Raw genomic sequence first — 18,685 nt, 5'->3', positions numbered from 1 at the left:
TCTACATTTGAGCTGATGCCTCGTTCTTGGAATCCAGTGGGGACAAGCTGCATTGGCCACAGGGCCACCGTGAAAGCCGAGTTTAGTATATGGAGGTAGCATTACTTCTGGCTGCCAATGGTTCATTCTGCCTCCTGTAACTCATACAGGACAGGCAAAGACATGAATACATTTAGATCTCTGCATTTATGTGTGTGCGCGTGCGCGTGTGCTCCCTGTGTGCACATACAAAGCACGGTCACATGTATCATGGTTGGTGTCCGGTCGCTAGTTTCTGAGACTGCACAGCTAGTGCTAACGGAAGTGTATCCTATAGAACAAAACTTCATCAAGTTTGTGAACTTTATTAATCAACATAGAGTGTGTCTTATCAGACACACTGCCTTAAAATAAATAAAACCCCAGCATCATTAAAACCACACAAACAGTTTGACAGGGTACAACACAAAATCGATTGTTTCTGATGTCTGACTTGCATTTACTAAAAGTCTGAGGAACACTAGATTGATCCCTCAGTAATTCCCTTACCAGAGGAAGGCAGACATAATTATCTTGTGGGTTCTGCAACAATGATTTGAGAAACTCTTTGAAAAGAGTCAGGTATCTCACAAATCAGATCACAAGTCTGCAAATTACACCATGGGATGTGATCAAAACAAAAGCCAAGCCTGCTTCCCTCACGCGACACTCATTTCTATTTTTGGCATGAGTTATTAACCTTTTCTATGAGGAGGAAAATGTGCTCTGCAAACTCCCGGATGGCTCCTCGGCCACCGCTGCATTTGCAAATGTACCCCACAGCCTTCTGGGCCCCGGAGCAGGCATCGGCAGGAACAGCACTGAGGCCCGCTCTCCTCAGGCATTCTTCATCCGATACTTCATTGCCTGCAAGCAACATGAACACCATTCAAGTAGGAAAGAGACACAGAATGTTCTAGCTAAATGATGCAAACCACACCCCTTGGGTTCGAGGGCACGGCAGCAGGGACCACACTCACACAGCGAAACCACTCCTCGTACCAGCTATGCAGGGAGAGTGAAGTATATCCTTTGCCTACTGCGGAGTGTAACTATCGGGGACTCTGCCTGAGTTACAAACGATAACCTCAAGGGAAACTTGAAATGTATGCAAGGGTTCCAGGTGTCATGTGTACTAATTATCAGTTTCAAATTAGTAAATCACTTTCTCTTTCTCTGCCCCATACCCTGGTTTTCTTGGAGGTAGAGTGTGGGAGGGATTCCCAGAAGACTTTAGCCCCAGACTTTATTCTATTTTTCCAAGAAAGGCTTCTCTGTGTATCCCAGGCTGTCCTGGAACTCACAGAGATCCACCTGCCTCTGCCTCCTGACTGCTGGGATTAAAGGTGTGTGCCACCACTTCCTGGCCTTTATCCCCAAACTTTTAAGCATTTATATCTAATAGAAAATACAGTTATCATACTAACACAATATTGTCAAACTCATATAATAAATACTGATTCCTTAAAACCATTTAGTAACTGTTACATGATCAAAAATTGCCAGCTGTCTCAAAACTTGCCATTCTGTGTGTGTGTGTGTGTGTGTGTGTGTGTGTGGGTGTGCACTGGCATAGAGGACAGGGTCAAGGTCAGCTGTCTTCTCCCTCAGTCACTTACTCACAGTCCTGTCTTTACATTTTTCTTATGACAGTTGTTGAGCTGCAAGCTTGAACCTGCAACACTCCCGCCTCTCCATGCCGGGGCCACAGACACACACCTCCATGCCCGGTACAGCACTAATATTGTTAAGACATTTTACAAGATTTATTTTTAGATTTTGTGGGTATGAGTGCTTTGCCTGCACGTATGTCTGTACACCATGTTTGTTCGGTGCCCGTGGAGGCCTGAAGAGGGGGCTGGATCCCCTGGAACTGGAGTTCACAGACGGTTGTGAATGGCCGTGTGGGTGGCAGGAAACCTGGGCTCCCAGAGCCAACAGCCAGGCCTCTCAACCCCTGAGCCCTCTCTCCAGCACTGGAATGTGCTCTTACACATTTACACAGTTATGTGTCCTTTTGAAACAGTGCTCACATTTTGAGTAAAAACTTAGGAAGTATTCTAAGATTTTGTTTTTGCCCTTGTACAAGCTGTACACATCCACTAAAGGAACATTTTTGTAAACACAAATGATGATTCCCTGCACGATCACCACTACCCCTTTGCCAATGACTTCGCGAATCTGACTCTAGGCCTCTGCCTATATAAATGACACATTCCTACACAATGTCCAGCCTTTTCGCTCTTTGTTTCTCTAGTTTGTTGATTATGAATATGTAAAGTCAGTCATATGAAAGTTTCTTTGAGGCCTCATGGGTGGTGGGCACAGCAAGGGTCCTGTGTATCACGTGGACGGTGGGCACAGCTGTGATTTGCTCATATGTATTTCATGCATGATCTGTAGTTATTATGCACCTTAGCAACTAGTCCACCTTGGTATTTACAAGGCTGAGATCATGGGGCTGTCATCTCTGTGCACACAAAGCTTACGGTTCTAGCAGCTAGCTCCTTGCCTGCACACTGTAGGGACCCACTAAGCATATCTGCTTAAGGTCAACAAGGAAATCGCAGACAATCTGAACATGCCAATAACACAAATGTCAGCACATCCCTAAATGGCTGCTTAGCATCCACTGTGTATGCTCGGCACTCTTCAGCAACTTACGTGGATTCTTCCTCTCTATCATTGGCAAATTACCCCAATTTCTTTCTTAAAATGGGAATTTGTAGTAAAAAGCAAAGAGTAAAAACTGTTCTCATGCACCAGAAACTCCAGGTGCTTTGCCTAGATTGTATTAATCTCTGTAGCAGCCCTAAAAACCATGTTCTCCTGACATGTCAGCTTACTGAGGACATACAGCATGACTCCACAGTACGTGCTGGAACATCCCACTAGACTATTCTGACACACACTGTCCAGGTAACCTCCAGAACAGCCGCTTCAATGGTATTTAATTATTTGTGTGTGTGTGTGGGGGGGGAGTGAGCATGTGCCGACCTAACCCAGTGAGGTTAAAGGGTAGGGTACCTTTCAAAGGGCAGTTCTCTCTTTCTAACTCATGTATTCTGGGGGCTGAACTCTGGTCACCAGACTTGGCAGTGACTGCCATCACCCACTGGCCCAGACTGTTGTAATGTGATACTCTGGTCTGCAGTTTAAGAGACTTCCACGTCCCTATGGTCATGTGAGACTTTTCCTCGAGGTTATTCTGACAGGGTAAGCAGACGGGCAAATAACTCACCGAGATAGGCCACTTCTTTCCAGCCCAGACCCATCTCCTTCCTCCATGCATCCACGACGGCCAGCTTGTCTGGCACACCCACTTCCGCTTTGCAGTCCAACTTTAAGGCAGAGAGTGTCTGCTTGGAGCAGGCCCTTTCTGAGATGAGTCTCACCTGCAATTGAAGCAACGCTGTCAGAAAGGAGGGACAAAGCCGGGCTTGGTGACAAGTCAAGCTGTGGCGACTCCAGTCACAAACGAGTGGTCCTCTGGCCTTCTGAAGGGCCATTTGTAACTCAACTGCAACACAAAGCATGCTTGACTGCTAAAGCCTATTTGCCGGGTGACACACAGCCTCTCCCAGTCAGTAGTCAACTGCTCAGGAGGAACATCTACCTCGTGCTGTAAAGCACCACATAGCAAAATCCTAGTGAACTGTAATTACTTAACCTTTTCCCTCCCAAACTGTGGATCAGACCCAAGGTATCAGAAAGCGCGCTAGGCGCGTGCTTTACCCCTGACTACATCTCCGGGCCCCTTCTCACGTTTTATCTTGAATCAGTTCTTGAACTCCCGATTTTCTTGTCTGGGCTCCCTAGTAGCTCCATTCAGGGCCTGCGTCACCAGGGCCTGGCCTAACCTTTGCTTTAAGAAATACACCTATACATTAATTTATTTTCAATTAACAATTTAATTCACATGAATAGGCTGTAATCACAAAGTCTACAAAGCGTGTGCCCCTTTCTAGTTGCCAGCACAAATTAAGGAAGCGTTTCTTGTTCCAAGGTCCTAGGGAAAATTAAGAAGTGTGTTTACAGTGTGATTAGACAGGAGATATTAACAAACTTGAAAAGCCCAATTTCATCTTCCTAGTGTCAGAGATTTTTAGGCATATACCAAGTAGTACTTCAAAAACTTTGCGTAAGTAGTAGAACTTAGAGCGTGTTAAACACTGGGCTGCTCTTTGGCCTTGAATCTACTCTTGTACAAGCTGCTGCATTCAGGGAGCACATACCTCAATGCCACTTTTCTTTAACAAGCTTATGCCAATAGCATCTTTCACATCGTAAGAGATTATTTCTTTTTGGTCTCCTGATACATAAATGTGGCCATTGGTGAGACATCCATCAATATTGCAAACCAAAAGCTTTATCTCCTTTAGTTTCTCTTTTCCAAAATAGCCAAATCTAAAAGAAAGCAAGACAGAGCTGCTGAGTACAAACCCAATGTCCCTCACACTGTCACCTGGCCCTGGGCAGCGACAGCAGCGCCCATCACTCACACAGTACTCTGCAAATTCACCTCACTGCATGCTTTGCGGACAGCGAGAGAACACGCTGCTTAGTCAGACTGAGCACCCCTCCCCCAGCTTACAAAGTCATTACCGGTGTGTTTTATATGCACACCTCCCACTTGAGGAGACTGAGCCCAAAGACTATCTCAAATCAGTGTCTACAAGGCTAGTTCAACATGCTAAAGACAGCACTGCGCCCTGGTCCCCATGGCTACTACAGGCTTTTTCCCCTTCTTTTACCTCAAAACTCTTTGCTCTGCAATCGGCCAATCAATGTCCACATCGATATCCACACTGTGTTCAGCTCGCATCTCATAATATGCCATTTTTCCACCCTGAAGACGACAGAAATGATGTGAGTGTTCTTCATTATTGGGCAAACAGATAATCCAGGAAAGCAGCACAAACCCATGGCGATTACTCTGAAAACAAAAGTTCAAACCAAACGAGTTTTCAAGTTCCCTCTTTCCCTTTAAGCAGATCTGTCTTAGGAGACGGCAGAGACGCCCTCCGGTCACACTCTGACCAAGCTTCCTGAGGAGCCTGAGAGCTGCCGCTTTCCCTCTGAAGTCCCCCCTCATCATCTGATGGCAGCATGCTGTCTCTGTTCCCAGGCCAGGGCTGGGGTGGGCACTTGCAGCTACTGCTACACAGCCCGTCTCAGGGTGCAGGTGCATTGTGCATGTCAAGGCTGAGGCAGTGTCTGGGCACAGGGCAAGAGAAAAGCCATTCCTGGTGCCCTTTCAATGACCAGGTCAATTATGGGGAAACTTCATTTTAGAAACGGTCTCACAATCGTGTTACTGTGAGAAACAATTTTTCTCCACACGTTTGGGAAGGACTAGACTGCAGCTGTCCTACAGAAAAGCGAAGGCTGGCAGGGGAAGTGTGTGTGTGTGTGCGTGTGTGTGTGTGTGTGTCTGTATGTGTGTGCCTGTGTGTGTGTGTGTGTGCCTGTGTGTGTGTCTGTGTCTGTATGTGTGTGCCTGTGTGTGTGTGTCTGTGTGTCTGTGTGTGTGTGTCTGTGTGTATGTCTGTGTGTGTGTGTCTGTGTGTGTGTGTCTGTGTGTGTGTGTGTGTCTGTGTGTGTGTCTGTGTCTGTATGTGTGTGTCTGTGTGTGTGTGTCTGTGTGTGTGTGTGTGTGTGTGTGTCTGTGTGTGTGTCTGTGTGTATGTCTGTGTCTGTGTCTGTTGGGGGGGCGGTACCTGTGTGTGAGAACTAACCCGAACACTACAATGTAACTGAAGGACCAGTTTGTTTACCTATGCACTGACCTAAAGACTAGCCAGCCAGCTTGCCCAGTGGATGCCCACGCTCACCTTTTGGGGCCCCCATGAACGCCAGGCACTCAGTGACTTCTGCGGATCTGACCTCCAGTCTCACAGTTGTGTGTAAGTGCTTTACCCACCAAACCGATGCCCTGCTCCTTGCATCCCTGCATCCACGACCCATGCTCCCCGTTTTGTTTCTCTTTTAGTAAAATAAGGACCTATGTCTCAGCAGTAGTGTTTCTGTTTCAAATTGTTTCATTTGTCAAAGTTTTGATTTTTAAGTATATAGAATATGTTTTGTGTTTTGTTAGCAAAAATACACAGTGTGCAAGGAGGCCAGAGAAGGTGCTGATCTCCTAGAACTGAGTTACAGATGGTTGAGAGCTGCCACATGGGGGCTGGGAACTGAACCTGGGTCCTCTGGAAGAGCGGCCAGCGTTGCTAATGTGTGAGCCTAATGTGTGAGCCACAGTCATCATCTCTCCAGAGCGGGGTAGGAATGGCCACGCTCCCGGGCGGCTGTGCAGACGGCTGTAGGCAGCACAGTGTTCCCACAGCCCACACTGAGCGCAGCAGCAGCTGTAATGAAAACCAGCGATCTTCCAGTGTGATGCAGCCACACAGGCTCTAAGAACGAGAGTCTGCCAATCAATCCTCTCGTTCAAACAAGGGCAGCGAGCATGCACACAGAACAGTACAGTCAAGGTCACACAGGAGGACTCAGAAGAGCAGGCCAGAGCTCTCCTAGGTCCACCGAATGGGTTGTTTTCTGTATTAAAGTAGTAGGAATCATTTAACCACACAGCCACAATCTAATTGTGACGCAGCGCAGCGTGGACAACAAACAACCGATGTGGACAGCAGGACACCGTCAGCTCTCGGCCCTTACCCCATTCCTAGCTCAGTTTTCAACTGAACAGACTCCACAGGTACTGACTGTGAATTCTCACGATCGCCTTGAGGGTAAAGCAGCAGGGCCAGCAGTGAGATGATAACCCCACCTTTCCTCTGCAGACGGTGCAGCCAAGCTTCTCTCCCAGAACTCCAAGCACAACACAGAAGGGTTTGAAGAGTTGTATAAAATGAGTATACGAACCTGTAAGTAACCCATCTCTATCAAATGTCTTTTAGCAAAATAAAATGAGCCGTTTTCATATAACTCTCCATCCCAGTCTTGTCGACGAGGCCGTTTAGCTGGATTCAAGTTCAGGGGCTCGGTCACTTCACGAACTAAAAGCAAAAGCTACAGTAGTCTACATTACTCAGAACAGACACCGTTCACTTAGTAAAAGCACAAATAAAATCCCTCAGAATGCTAACATCCCTAATGATCTGTATCCCCTTTAAATGGTTATATCAGAGAAAGCATTTCATGAAGGAATTCAGAGAAATTCAGGTTTAAGGCATTTATAAAGTACTGTGGCTTGGAGGGCGTGCAGGCAACCTTTGAAGAGCTCCCAAGGACTGGGACTTGTCACAAAGTATCATCCTACACTTGACCTCTTTTGTCTGTTACTCATTATTTCCAGCCTCAGAAATAAGTGTGGCACATTTACCTAACAAGGTTAGAAAGTACTTTCACAGAATTATCAGAAAACTAAGGACTTTCCCGTTATATCAGCGAAGGTTTTTTGGTCTTGTTTTTGAATTTCATCTAATGCAGGCTGGCCTCAAATTCCCTGATCAGCCAAGTATAACCTTACACTTCTGAAGTTCCTGGTTCCGCTTCCTGAGTGATGAGATAATGTGACAGTCACGTGCCAACACGCCCAGTGTTATGCAGTGCTGATTTGAACTTCATGCTAGGCAAGTACTTTGCCAGCTGAACTACACTCCCAGCCCATATCAAAGCTTTACACCAGTGGAAATATGTGAATGTTTTTATTTGGTGTTAAAATATATGAAGCACAAAATAAATATTTATCATATTGATAATGAAAGCTCAGCAGTGTCAACATTAATGAGTATAATGGATGGAACAGTGAAGTTTTTGTTAGTAACATGGAGAGTCCCTTCCCCTCTCATTGGATTTCCCCTGATTCTGGGTATGAAGATGTGTTCCGGCACACATGCACACATGTGTATATTGGGGGGGGGTATATGCATGTGTGTATGTGTTGAAGTATGCATACATGTACACGTTGGTGTTGCTTCAGGGTTTTTACTTTGGGCTGTCAGCACCGTATGTGAAGGTTCCCATGGTTGACCTTTACCCCCTTCTCACTAACCATGTCCTGTGCCATCCGACTCGTGTCTGACATAAGTTAGGGGAATTCAGCAAATATGTTTGAACATGTAGTGGCAACACAGTTTACGAGCTGCTGGAGACTGTAGTAGAGGGAGCTCTCTGCCTTCGGGGTGCCTGCAACAGAGGACGGGTTAGGCAGCTAAATCCAGGGGCTCAACAAGGTGGCGCAGGGCGAGCCTCTCCTGGGAGGCTCTTTATGTGGCGCACGGGCAGGTGACTGGCACAAGCGGAGGAGTCAGCCGCAGGAAGACCTGAGGGAAGATTCCAGCTCACGGACGTGTGCACAGCCTGTCAGGTGCAGGGGACATAACTGGCACCAGTTCTTCCCGCTACCGTGCCCTACACAGGGGGCGAGCAGACGGGCTGGAGAAGGGGCCTCTCCTGTCCTCCCGGCACTGTGTGATGGCGTCTTCCGCCCTACCTGCAGTGGTTGCCTGGGAGCCAACTGTACCGACAGGATCTTCCCGTAACCGGCACCCACACCCAGCAGTGACTGGATTTGCTGTGAGTCTAGTACAACTTCTTACTGGACCACTGTCGTCAGCCGCGTAACCCTGTGTCTCATAGAGATGGGGCTAAGTCCCCTCTGAAGGAAAATGTGGGTCCCAATGTCTACGGCAGGAGTGTGCACCATGAGGCACACGGGGAAGCAGGGGCAGGAAGGTCACATTCAAGAGGACAAACAGTAGGAGAACTGACTAAGTGAGAAGGACAAGAAGCGCTGGAACTTGAATCAAGAACTTTCTAATGACCGCCATAAATATGCCCAAGATATTAAAAGATACGGAAACCAGATAAGCATGGAAATTTCAACAGGGAATGGAATTCCTAAAAAACGAACTCAAATATCCAGACTAGAAAACAACAACAACCCTGAAGTAAGTCACAGCTAAAACTGGCTGTAGACATGGTTAGCACGCTAAGGCCAGCTGGGATTGCTCAAGAGTAAGCAGATATGAGAACACAGCAGACTGAGAAACACAAACCAGAAACCACTCGAAACTCAGAGTGGATTCCAGAAACAGGACGGAGAAGACACTGTAGAGAAACATCCCAAGGCCAGCGTCTGAGACAGCCTTCTGCAGGGTGAACTAAGAAAACCTCGCCACACAACACAGGGAGAGAAGACACAGAGATGCTTAAGAGCGATCCGAGGAAGATATGATGACATTTGGAGAAAGAAACATGAGGATGGTGGCTGTATTGCTGATAAAAATGTGGATGACAGAAGATATCTTCATGACTGCGCTTCGGAAAGCAGTTTTTAAATGCCAGAAGAAAACAACCATCATCCCATCTCCATGAGCAGTAAGTGTAAGATTCTTAGCAAGACACTGTAACCCCTAATTCACACTAAACTGTGTACACAGGGCTATGATGTCACACATGTGTGTGCATGTGGGGGTGGTGAGTGGGAGTGCAGGCCCGACATTCGCCTCAGGCATTTTCCTACAGCTCTCTGTACTTCATTTTGTGCAGCTGGGTCTGTCTATGAAACCCAGAGCTTGCAGACTGATGAGGCTAGCCGACCAACTTTCCCAGGAATCCGGTCTCTGTCTACAGGAGGCTGCCACGCCCACTCATCTTTTACACAGGGGACCAGGGTGCTGGGGCTCAGAGGTGTGGCAAATGCTTCCCTCACCAAGCCATCCCCTCAATGTGCATTCCTACTTTCAAGGGACGTCTGAGTTTGGCATGGTTAGCACGGCAGGGACCATGTCGGACATGCGCATCTATGCAACAAGGGTAGAAAATGTCACAGAAAACCTGTGATGTACTGATTGTGCAACTGACAGTTAGCAGCTATGATTCTATAAACAAGACATGCCATGGAGCCCAGCTGTTGCCAGCCTGGTTTAGACGCCACCCACCAGCAGCATTCTGCTTCCTGGGGGGCTCCAAAGGGGCACAGCCCAGGAAAAGTTAAAACAGCAGTCCCCGGCACTCACGCTGGGTGCTGGGTGCTGGGTGCTGGAGGCGCTTACTCAGGCCTTCTCAACTTCTTTCAGATGTATGGCAATCGCTTGTGCATCTGTCACCCTCAACACTCGACTTCAGGATCCCCTGTGGAAGCGCTACACTAATGCAGTATGGAGGGCTGGGGCGGTCTGGCGCTCATCTGACAGGCCAAGAAGCAACACAAAAAGAGCTGACCTAAAACCTGCCATGTCTGCTTCGCCAACTAACAGAGACAGAGGCTGGGGTGTCCAAAGAGCGGGAGGCTGAGCTAAGTTGGCTTTTTCCATTTTGCTCCCTAACAAGGTCTGGACTGGAGCAATCTGCCTGCTGCAGCTGTGCGCCAAGCCCTCTCACTGCCCCTTAGCTCTCCCTACTGCTAATGGTGCCCATCCATAAAGCAAAACAAAGCCTGACCCCATACGATGAGCTGGGTTACCTCCTTTCTGAATTTCACTCCATCGAAACTGATGGCGCCTCACAACAGAGAACACAGAGTCATATCCTTCCTCTCGAATCATTTCTGCAACTTTCTGGAGGTCGGTGGGATGTAAACACGGAGATGTGGCTTGGATATTCCCCACAATGTCAACCTCTGAAGACAAAACAAAGAAGAGACATCAAACACCCACAGTCCCGGTGATCACATGATACCGAGATCTTAAATGAGATGTTAACCCAGGGGTGGGAAATGGTAAACACAGGTACAGATCACATATAATTTAAACTGAATAGTCAAACTCATACCATTGTGATAATTAAGGAATTCTACGATGGCGTCTAGTGAGGTAGAGCTGTCTTTGGACGTTTCAGAACTTCTTCGATGAACCTGTGCACCAAACTGTTTGGCCACATTCTCAATTTCATCGTGGTCTGTTGAAACCCATACACTGTTCAGACAGTAAAAAGACAGTTAAACAACAAAATCACCAGAAGAGACTGTCAACAGTAAGACAGAGCTCTGCATCAAGGCACACAGCTTGGTGTTGGGAAAGCTTCTGTACAATTAGAGCGAATTTAATCTAGGTGTTGTGGTGCATGCCAGGACCCTCAAGGCTCAGGGTAGGAGTGGCGGTGGGCGTGTCCCTGAGCTCCAGGCCAGTCAGTGCTGCATATGCAGATCCTGTTTCAAAAACCCACCAACAAAACAAACAAAACCAAAAAGGGTCAAAACAGTGAAAAATATGCAAGCCACACAAACCATTTCTTAGCTAGCTCTAGATTCTATTTCTATAAACTAGGAAAAAATGAACTATGAACTGAGTATTTTTAAGATGGACACAGACTAAGCAAGATAGCACCAGAGGTCAAATAAAGTTGAAGGTGATTCTGCTTTGTATTGCCAATGTAAACCCAAAATATCACACATACAGGACTAATATATGTGTAAAAATAAACTGGACTTGGCTTAACTGAAATAGTTTTAAGTTTAGAAGAGAGTAAATATCCAGATCTGGGTTCACAGTGATCAGAAAAGTCCATTTTTATGTCTAAAACAGTGAGCAGTGGATTCCTGAGCAACACCCACTGATTAGATAGACCATGACTGCTCTGGCTGGGAATGTCTACCTGGAATCACCACAGCACACAGACGCCTGTTTGATTCTGTAAGGCCAAGACAAAGAGCAAAATGCTTCTCTGTAGGGACAAACTTGTCTCTACTGCAGTCCTGTTTTCTGAACCTTCATAAATTCCCATTTCTAGAAATAGAAGATGTACATATTACTTGAACTGCAATGCTTTAATAATGACATAGAATAAGGTAGGGAGTGATGTTGGAGGACATTTGACATCCTCCTCTGGCCTTTGTGCAACCCCCCCCTACACACACACACACACACACACACACACACACACACACACACACCATAAACACACAAGAGCACACAACTGAGGATTTAAATAAAAGGATAAATGTTGCCAGATATTTGATTATACTGAGTAAAGACATGTCACTGTGATTGGTTTAATAAAAAGCTAAACAGCCAATAGTTAGGCAGGAAGTATAGGTAGGACTTCCAGACAGACAGAGCTCCGGAAAGAAGAAAGGTAGAGTCGCCAGCTGGACAGAGAGGAAGCAGGACATGCAGGAGGAGCTGCAGAAGTCATGAGCCACGTAGCAGCACATAGATGAATAGAAATGGGTTACTTTAAGTTGTCAGAGCTAGTTTGAAACAAGCCTAAGGTAAGGCTGAGTGTAAGAAGTCTCCTCGTCATTATCTGAGTGCTGGCTGGCAGGACAGAGAAAGATTTGTTACAGATAGTCAATAAACCCTCACTTTTTTTTTCCCCTCAAAGCCTGGTAAACAAGACGCTTGGTTATAGGTTAGTGCTCAAGTCTCAACACGGGCTCATACCACTTGGTGCAAAGCAAATGAGCTCATGATTTCTTCTGCACTGCAAATATTTGGTGACAACAGTGGATAACCAAGGGACACGCCAATGAAGCACCTGCACTGGGTTCTGAAAATGCAAGTGCAGGGGGAGGAGTAGCAGAAATTAGTAAACTGAACCAAATGAAGGCATACATCTCCCGGAGACAACTGACTGACCATTCGTTCAACTGTGGAGGTTTTTCAGTGATCTTTTTAAAATGTTTGCGAGATAACGTAAAAAAGAAGAAGTCTCTCCGTTTACCTCCCTTCCTTCCCTCTCTCATCCTTTTATCCTTGAAATGTTTGCTGTGATCTATTCTGTCCCGGGCACCACTCTAGACCCTGGGGTAAGACAGCTGATACAGAGCCCCTGGACTACTTCCTCAAACTCCCGCCTTTCAGTAAAGGCACGCCCACAGAATGCTGTAATTCCCGCTAAACCGTCATGGAGAGAGACATGAGAACCAGTTAAGTAAGCATGCTCCTTCTAATGCCTTATCTTCCCCACACCCTTTACAGTTCTTGCTGACTGATAGAACTGGGTTGTTTGTGATGAACGGATGAAACGGTGAGGGGTTGGGAGCAGTGTCCTCCAGCACACAGATGGTCATAACTGCAGGTGAGCCCATGGCGGTGGACATACGAATATAAACTTAAGTCACCTGCCACAGAAAGAGGTAATGAAGAACTGCACAGTGTCTCATTTAATCTGGAAAGAAAACGAGAAGCTCTGTGTATATGATGTGTGACAACAGCACCACGGACAGGAACACAGCACATACAACACACTTACACATACAACACACTTACCACATACAACACACTTACACATACAACACACTTACCACATACAACACACCACATACAACATACTTACCACATACAAAACAACCCATACAACACACTCACCACATACAACACACTTAAACATACAACACACTTACACATACAACACACTTACCACATACAACACACTTAACACAATGAGCCTCTCTGCTAGAGCGACCAGGTAACACAGCACATACAACACACTTAACACAACGGGCCTCTCTGCTAGAGGGACCAGGTGGACTGCTCTGTCTTTGGTTGAGGACTGTCAGCGAAATGGGCAAAAGTTAAAGAATGAACAAGAATGACTAGACATGCCTAAAGACAACTCCAGGAGAGCAAATGTCAAGGTCCAAGTCAATGGCTCTAGTCTAGAATGAAGTCACACTCTATCTAACTCAGCACAGTATCAGCCATGGCGCCTGTGGAGAGAAACTGAAATGTACATTGATTTTCACCACTATGTTGTCCAAGAGTCGAAAGATCCACTTGCTCTCAGACTTGCTCCCTCCACTGCCGACGCATGCTTGAGTCAAGACTCTTCCAAGCTGGAGGAACAGTTTTCTAATGGACATGCTCATCATCCATCCACCTTTTGGGGGGACTGCTGGCCATCTTAGCAGCAGAGTTTAGCAACTTGGAAACATTCTGTTAACTTCTGTCAGGTGCAATTGAGCAAAGCATGGCTTTGAACAAAATCATCTGACTGTCCAGTCTCCTCTGGTTCTGCAAAGCCCACAGTGGCTGCCCATCATCGTCACACTTAAGTGTCCGGGCAGCGAAGGTGCTCCGAAGCCCTCCAGGGGTCCTACAAAGCCAGCTCAATCCCAATCTACACATTTTAATGGAGGATCTGGATAGTTTCCTAGGATGAGTAGGGCAGTGTTTCCCCCTCAGACTGTACTGTTTTACTGGCGGACCGCCACACTCCTTCATTCATGGACCACCAGCCACTCTTACAGCACACAGGCTCAGAACGGAGATGTTATTAACCACATGGTCTGCACCCTTACCACCCCACACTGCTGGCTCCAAACTGGGGCGCAAACGGCAGAGAGCCTGGTGGATGGAGGCTGTGCTGTCTATCTACCCCCTTCTATTACGCAGTTAATCTTGACAGGTCCCCAAAGACAACGCCCACCGCAGGCACCACCAGAGTGACGTCACGCGGCACTAGGTAGAGAGGGCACAACTGGACACTCAAGCTGCTGGCCTAGGGAAGAGGGCTCATCCCTTCGCATTGCTGCTGTTACTGCAGGTCCTCCAGGCAGCGTAAAGAAACACGAGACAACCGTCTGCACCAGCAAAGCTCACATCCCACAAGACTGGAGGACGGCTACAGGGAAGCTATGCTCTCATTGGTCTTCATGGGGCTTGTGTAGGTGCAGCTGCATTTGCCACTTTATGTATGCAGTGTGCAGGGGTATGGGCACAAATTCCTCAGTGTGTGCAGGGATCAAATTCAGGTTCTCAGGTTTGGTAGCAAGTGTGTTTATCCATTGAGCTATCTCTCCAGCTCCCCATAGTTTAATACATGAAGCAGGAATTTCAAGCAACATCTCCAATGTCTGCTAGCCACTACTCGCTGGGTTTTTAACCAACAATCTCCTCTCACTTGGCAACTGTTCTTCAGACTTCCTTATGACGATTCCGCAAGGGCTGTCAGTGGCTCCTGAGGCGCGGCTAACTGAACTAGTACTCAACACAGCGACTGGCTTGAGTTTGAGTCAGGGATGCTTTAAGGTGAGAAGACCCAACTAAGCCTGGAAAACTTGAGGGCTGCAAATAAACAGGCCCAGATACTAGTAAACTAGTAAGGGTGTGCCACAGTTACTGCAATCAGGAAGAAACTAGACTCCAATCTCCTGCAACCAAAAGCCAGAAGCATTTTTTAAGAATAGGAGGCAAGGGAGAGACACCGAGAGATGTTCAATGGTCAGTCCACGTGAAGGTCTGTCCGGACTTACCAATCAGTACATATGGAGAGGATGAGAAACAAGTGCCTGCCCTCACCACTAGGGATGAAAATGCCTCACATGCCCACTAAGGTTCATCTCTCCATGTGGGCTGAGGGAAGCCACCTTGCAGAATGTCTGCAGCTCGCCTGAATGGGGGAGGCACAGACCTTCTCTGTAGACTCCGGTCACAGAAGTCATAGGGAGTTTCTACAACTGAAAACTTCCTAAATTCACTCTGTAAGGGAGGGCTTGGCGTCTATGAGCCCACCATGATTTCCCCAGAACAAACGGTCCATTCCACTGGAGGTATTGCATCTTCTCAGGTGGGTATGTTACAAGGAAGGAATAAAAGTTAGGAATATGACCTTAAGCTGCCTGAGACTATGGTCACGTGTGCAGAGGCGATGGTTCTCAGGACACCCAGCTTGACATCAGAAAGGGACAACCTATCCTGAAACAAGAAACTGAAGATTCTCGGGACAGAGTCCACCACCCCCATGCCCTACTTTGCGGTCCTTACTATAACACATCTTGTGCAATACCACACTTATGACTGCCTGCTGCGTGGCTGTGGTGTTATGGTGATGTATGATACCTGGAGGAAAGGTTTACTGGCTCACTCTCTGAGATCTTTCCATGACTGCTTGGCTCCAACACTGGCCTGTGGTAAGGCAGGGTATCATGGTGGAGCGGGCACAGGGAGCAGAGGAGCCCAACTCATGGCAGCCAGGAAGCCCAGAGACGGAGAAAGGCTTGGACAACACAGGCCCTGGCACAGTCTAGCAAGTGTGTGTTTTACTGTTGACCTTGCCTCACTCCCCAAACCATCAACCTTGCCTGCAAAGAGTAAGGGAAACTGGTCATATCGCCTCTTGTCAGTCACCTTTCTTCAGGGTTACAAGGCTCAGGAATGCCTGCTGACTCCTGGCTGTCATCCAGCCATTGACAACCATGAAGAAGGATGGCTACCAGTGCCCACTTGACTGGAGCTAAACGCAGGCTCCTCAGGAGGCCCACATGAGCCTTATAGTGGCACCTCAGTTGAGAAGGAACCCGGGTGACAATCTACCATCTTCCACTGCTGAGTGTGGCCCGATAAGCCTTACTGTCCCGGCCAATGCCCATGGCTGGTGGCTCCAGAGCAGGTAGCAGGGCTGTCCCTGTCATAGTTCCATACAGACTGGCCCTGGCTGGCTCAAGACGGAGCAGTGCCTGTCATATAGCAGCAGGCAGACAGCATTTGCTGAATAAAAGACTCGCCTTTTGTCTTTAAGCCTGACTACTGTTCTTAAAAGGCTTACCCTTTTTGTATGTGTGTCCATGTTTGTGTGAATGCAGGTATGAGTGTCGTAGTACTGGCCATCACCTTCCACCTGGGGACAGGTGTTTTGTCGTGTCCTGGGTCCTCAGGCACACTCCTTCCTCCACTTCCCTCTGGCTGTGACTAGATGCACCAGTCCCTCACCTGGATTCTACATGGGTTCAGGGAGTTAGACTCTGTTTCTCAGGCGTGCATGGCAAGCATGCTATCCACTGAGCCATCTCCTCCATCAATTGGACTGTGTTAGATTGTGTGAATATGTGCACAGGAATGGAAGGGCCCAGGAGTCCCCAAAATGGTACCCAACCTCCTGGCGTTGCAGGCAGCTGTGGCCTACCTAACAATGGCACTGTCGGCTGAACTTGGGTCTTCTGGGAAACCAGTACCTGTCCTCAAGCGCCAGGCCACCTCTCCAGTTCTACCATTACCCTTCACAGATCCCCATACAAAGTCATTTCCTGACATGTGACCCGAGTCATAAAAATACACTTTTGTTCTCCATCTACTGCCCATATGACCTCGCTTCCCTTTCATGAATGTGAGATTTTACTTCACCACTGTGGCCTATACACACCTCTCACTCCTTTTCAGTCTGTATTCTGAGAGGGTTACAAACACAAAAACCAAGCCTGACCTCCATATGGGATAGAACTGAGCATGAACCACCTTGCTGTTTCCTTGAATGTGTGGCAAAAAAGTGGGGCCCTGGAAATGTTTACTGAACTGAACCAAAACCCCAATTCTCCCCTATCTCCCCTTAGCATGCTTCCTGTTACGTGTTATTTTTGGAATGCCAGATCTATTTGCTCGGCTCCACCCAGTTCCTCCTTTGGGTTAAAAAACACAGGAAATTAATAAAATTTACACCTTTTTGCTACCTCAGTTTTAAATTAAGGTGGATGGTTGAAAATTTGCCAACGTAATATGGGGAATTAATAAGTCTTCAGAATCAATCATCTTAAAATCCAAACCATAGCAATAAATTAAAAGCACAATTAGGTCGCTGTTAGCGTGTGCACTCAAATTCATCCTTGGCAAAGGATTTTATCTTCCTCCTTTGATGAATGGCACCAACTTGTAACTCCCGATCAATCTGGTGGGAGCCCAAAATGATGCAGAAATGAAACCGTCGATAGCGAGGCCAAAGTTCAAGAGGTAAGCGAAAGCCAGCCGTTCACACTCACAAAACAGTCACACCTCGCACACACGCACACACGCAGGGAGCTTTCCGCATTGTGCTGACTCACAGTCTCACTGCTAGAGTATTTTCCCCCCCCACAAAGGTGAGGAGGGAAGATCCAGGCTGGAGAGCCCCAACTGTGGACTCCATTCACGCACCCGGCCCTTGCAGCACCCGACAGGAGCGAGGTGACAGGTGCCCATCAGCAGGGTCAGGCCCGGGGACCCCGACCCCCGACCCCGGACCCCGCTCCCGCACATGCGCACCTCTGGAAGACCCCCGCATCCAGGGCGGCGCGCAGGACCCAGCCAATGAGCGGAACCCCCGCCAGGCGCTTGATGTTCTTCAGCGGGATGCCTTTGCTGCCGCCGCGGGCCAGCACTAGCGCTGCCAGATGCGGCGGCTTCTCCAGGCCGCGCCCCGCGCCCCGGCTGCGCTGCAGCTTCGGGGGCCGGCCCCGGGACGGCCGTCCGCGCGGGGCGGGCACCGACGTGGCGGCCCCCTTCTCCAGCGCGTCCATCTTCCTCCCACGCCGCCGCCCCAACCGCTCCACATCCGGGAGCTCGGCCCGGCCGACTCCACTCGGTACCGCCCGCCTGCGGTGGCAGCTGCAAGCCCCGCCCAGCGGCCCGGCCCGCCCCTCCACTCCCCGGGGCACGCCGGGAGTTGTAGTCCGCTGCGCCCTCGCCCCGGGGTTGGCCCAGCTTGGCAAGCTCAGAGAAAGAGCGACCGAGCTGAGCCTTCTCCCAGGTGCGGGAGAGGCACTTCGCGCAGTCATGTCTGGAGATTTCTAAAATAAAGGAGGATTAGTCCTGCTCTGCTCATCCTTCCCCCTCCCAGCCTCCTCCTTTCCTTTCTCCCTCTTCTCCTTTCTTCTCCCTCTCCAACTGCCCCCGCCCCCATTATCATTGTGGTCATGAGGAATCGGGCTGTACTGGGCAATAACCCCTAGCCATAAAGAATTGCTCAGCCCCAGCCTGACTGTTCCGAACTCCATCTGCACAAATGATATGCC

At 48.2% G+C, this 18,685-nt stretch overlaps 1 protein-coding gene across 1 annotated transcript; it reads right to left on the bottom strand.

Moving 5' to 3' along the window:
- Window positions 1–328: 328 nt before the first annotated feature.
- Window positions 329–18,261, bottom strand: Cmas (cytidine monophosphate N-acetylneuraminic acid synthetase). The gene is made up of 8 exons (XM_051173316.1): window positions 17,937–18,261; window positions 10,756–10,898; window positions 10,448–10,603; window positions 6,901–7,034; window positions 4,773–4,867; window positions 4,254–4,425; window positions 3,260–3,413; window positions 329–885 (listed from the first exon to the last, which is right to left on the bottom strand). Exons 1-8 carry the CDS (start codon window positions 18,188–18,190, stop codon window positions 695–697), a joined length of 1,299 nt encoding a protein of 432 aa, XP_051029273.1. The 5' UTR covers window positions 18,191–18,261; the 3' UTR covers window positions 329–694.
- Window positions 18,262–18,685: the final 424 nt, after the last annotated feature.

The sequence above is a fragment of the Phodopus roborovskii genome, unplaced genomic scaffold (assembly GCF_943737965.1).
Source record: "Phodopus roborovskii unplaced genomic scaffold, PHOROB, whole genome shotgun sequence".
In the NCBI taxonomy this organism is placed as follows: domain Eukaryota; kingdom Metazoa; phylum Chordata; class Mammalia; order Rodentia; family Cricetidae; genus Phodopus; species Phodopus roborovskii.
The sequence above is the reverse complement of the archived record's forward strand: the minus strand, read 5'-3'. Positions and strand labels throughout refer to the sequence as shown.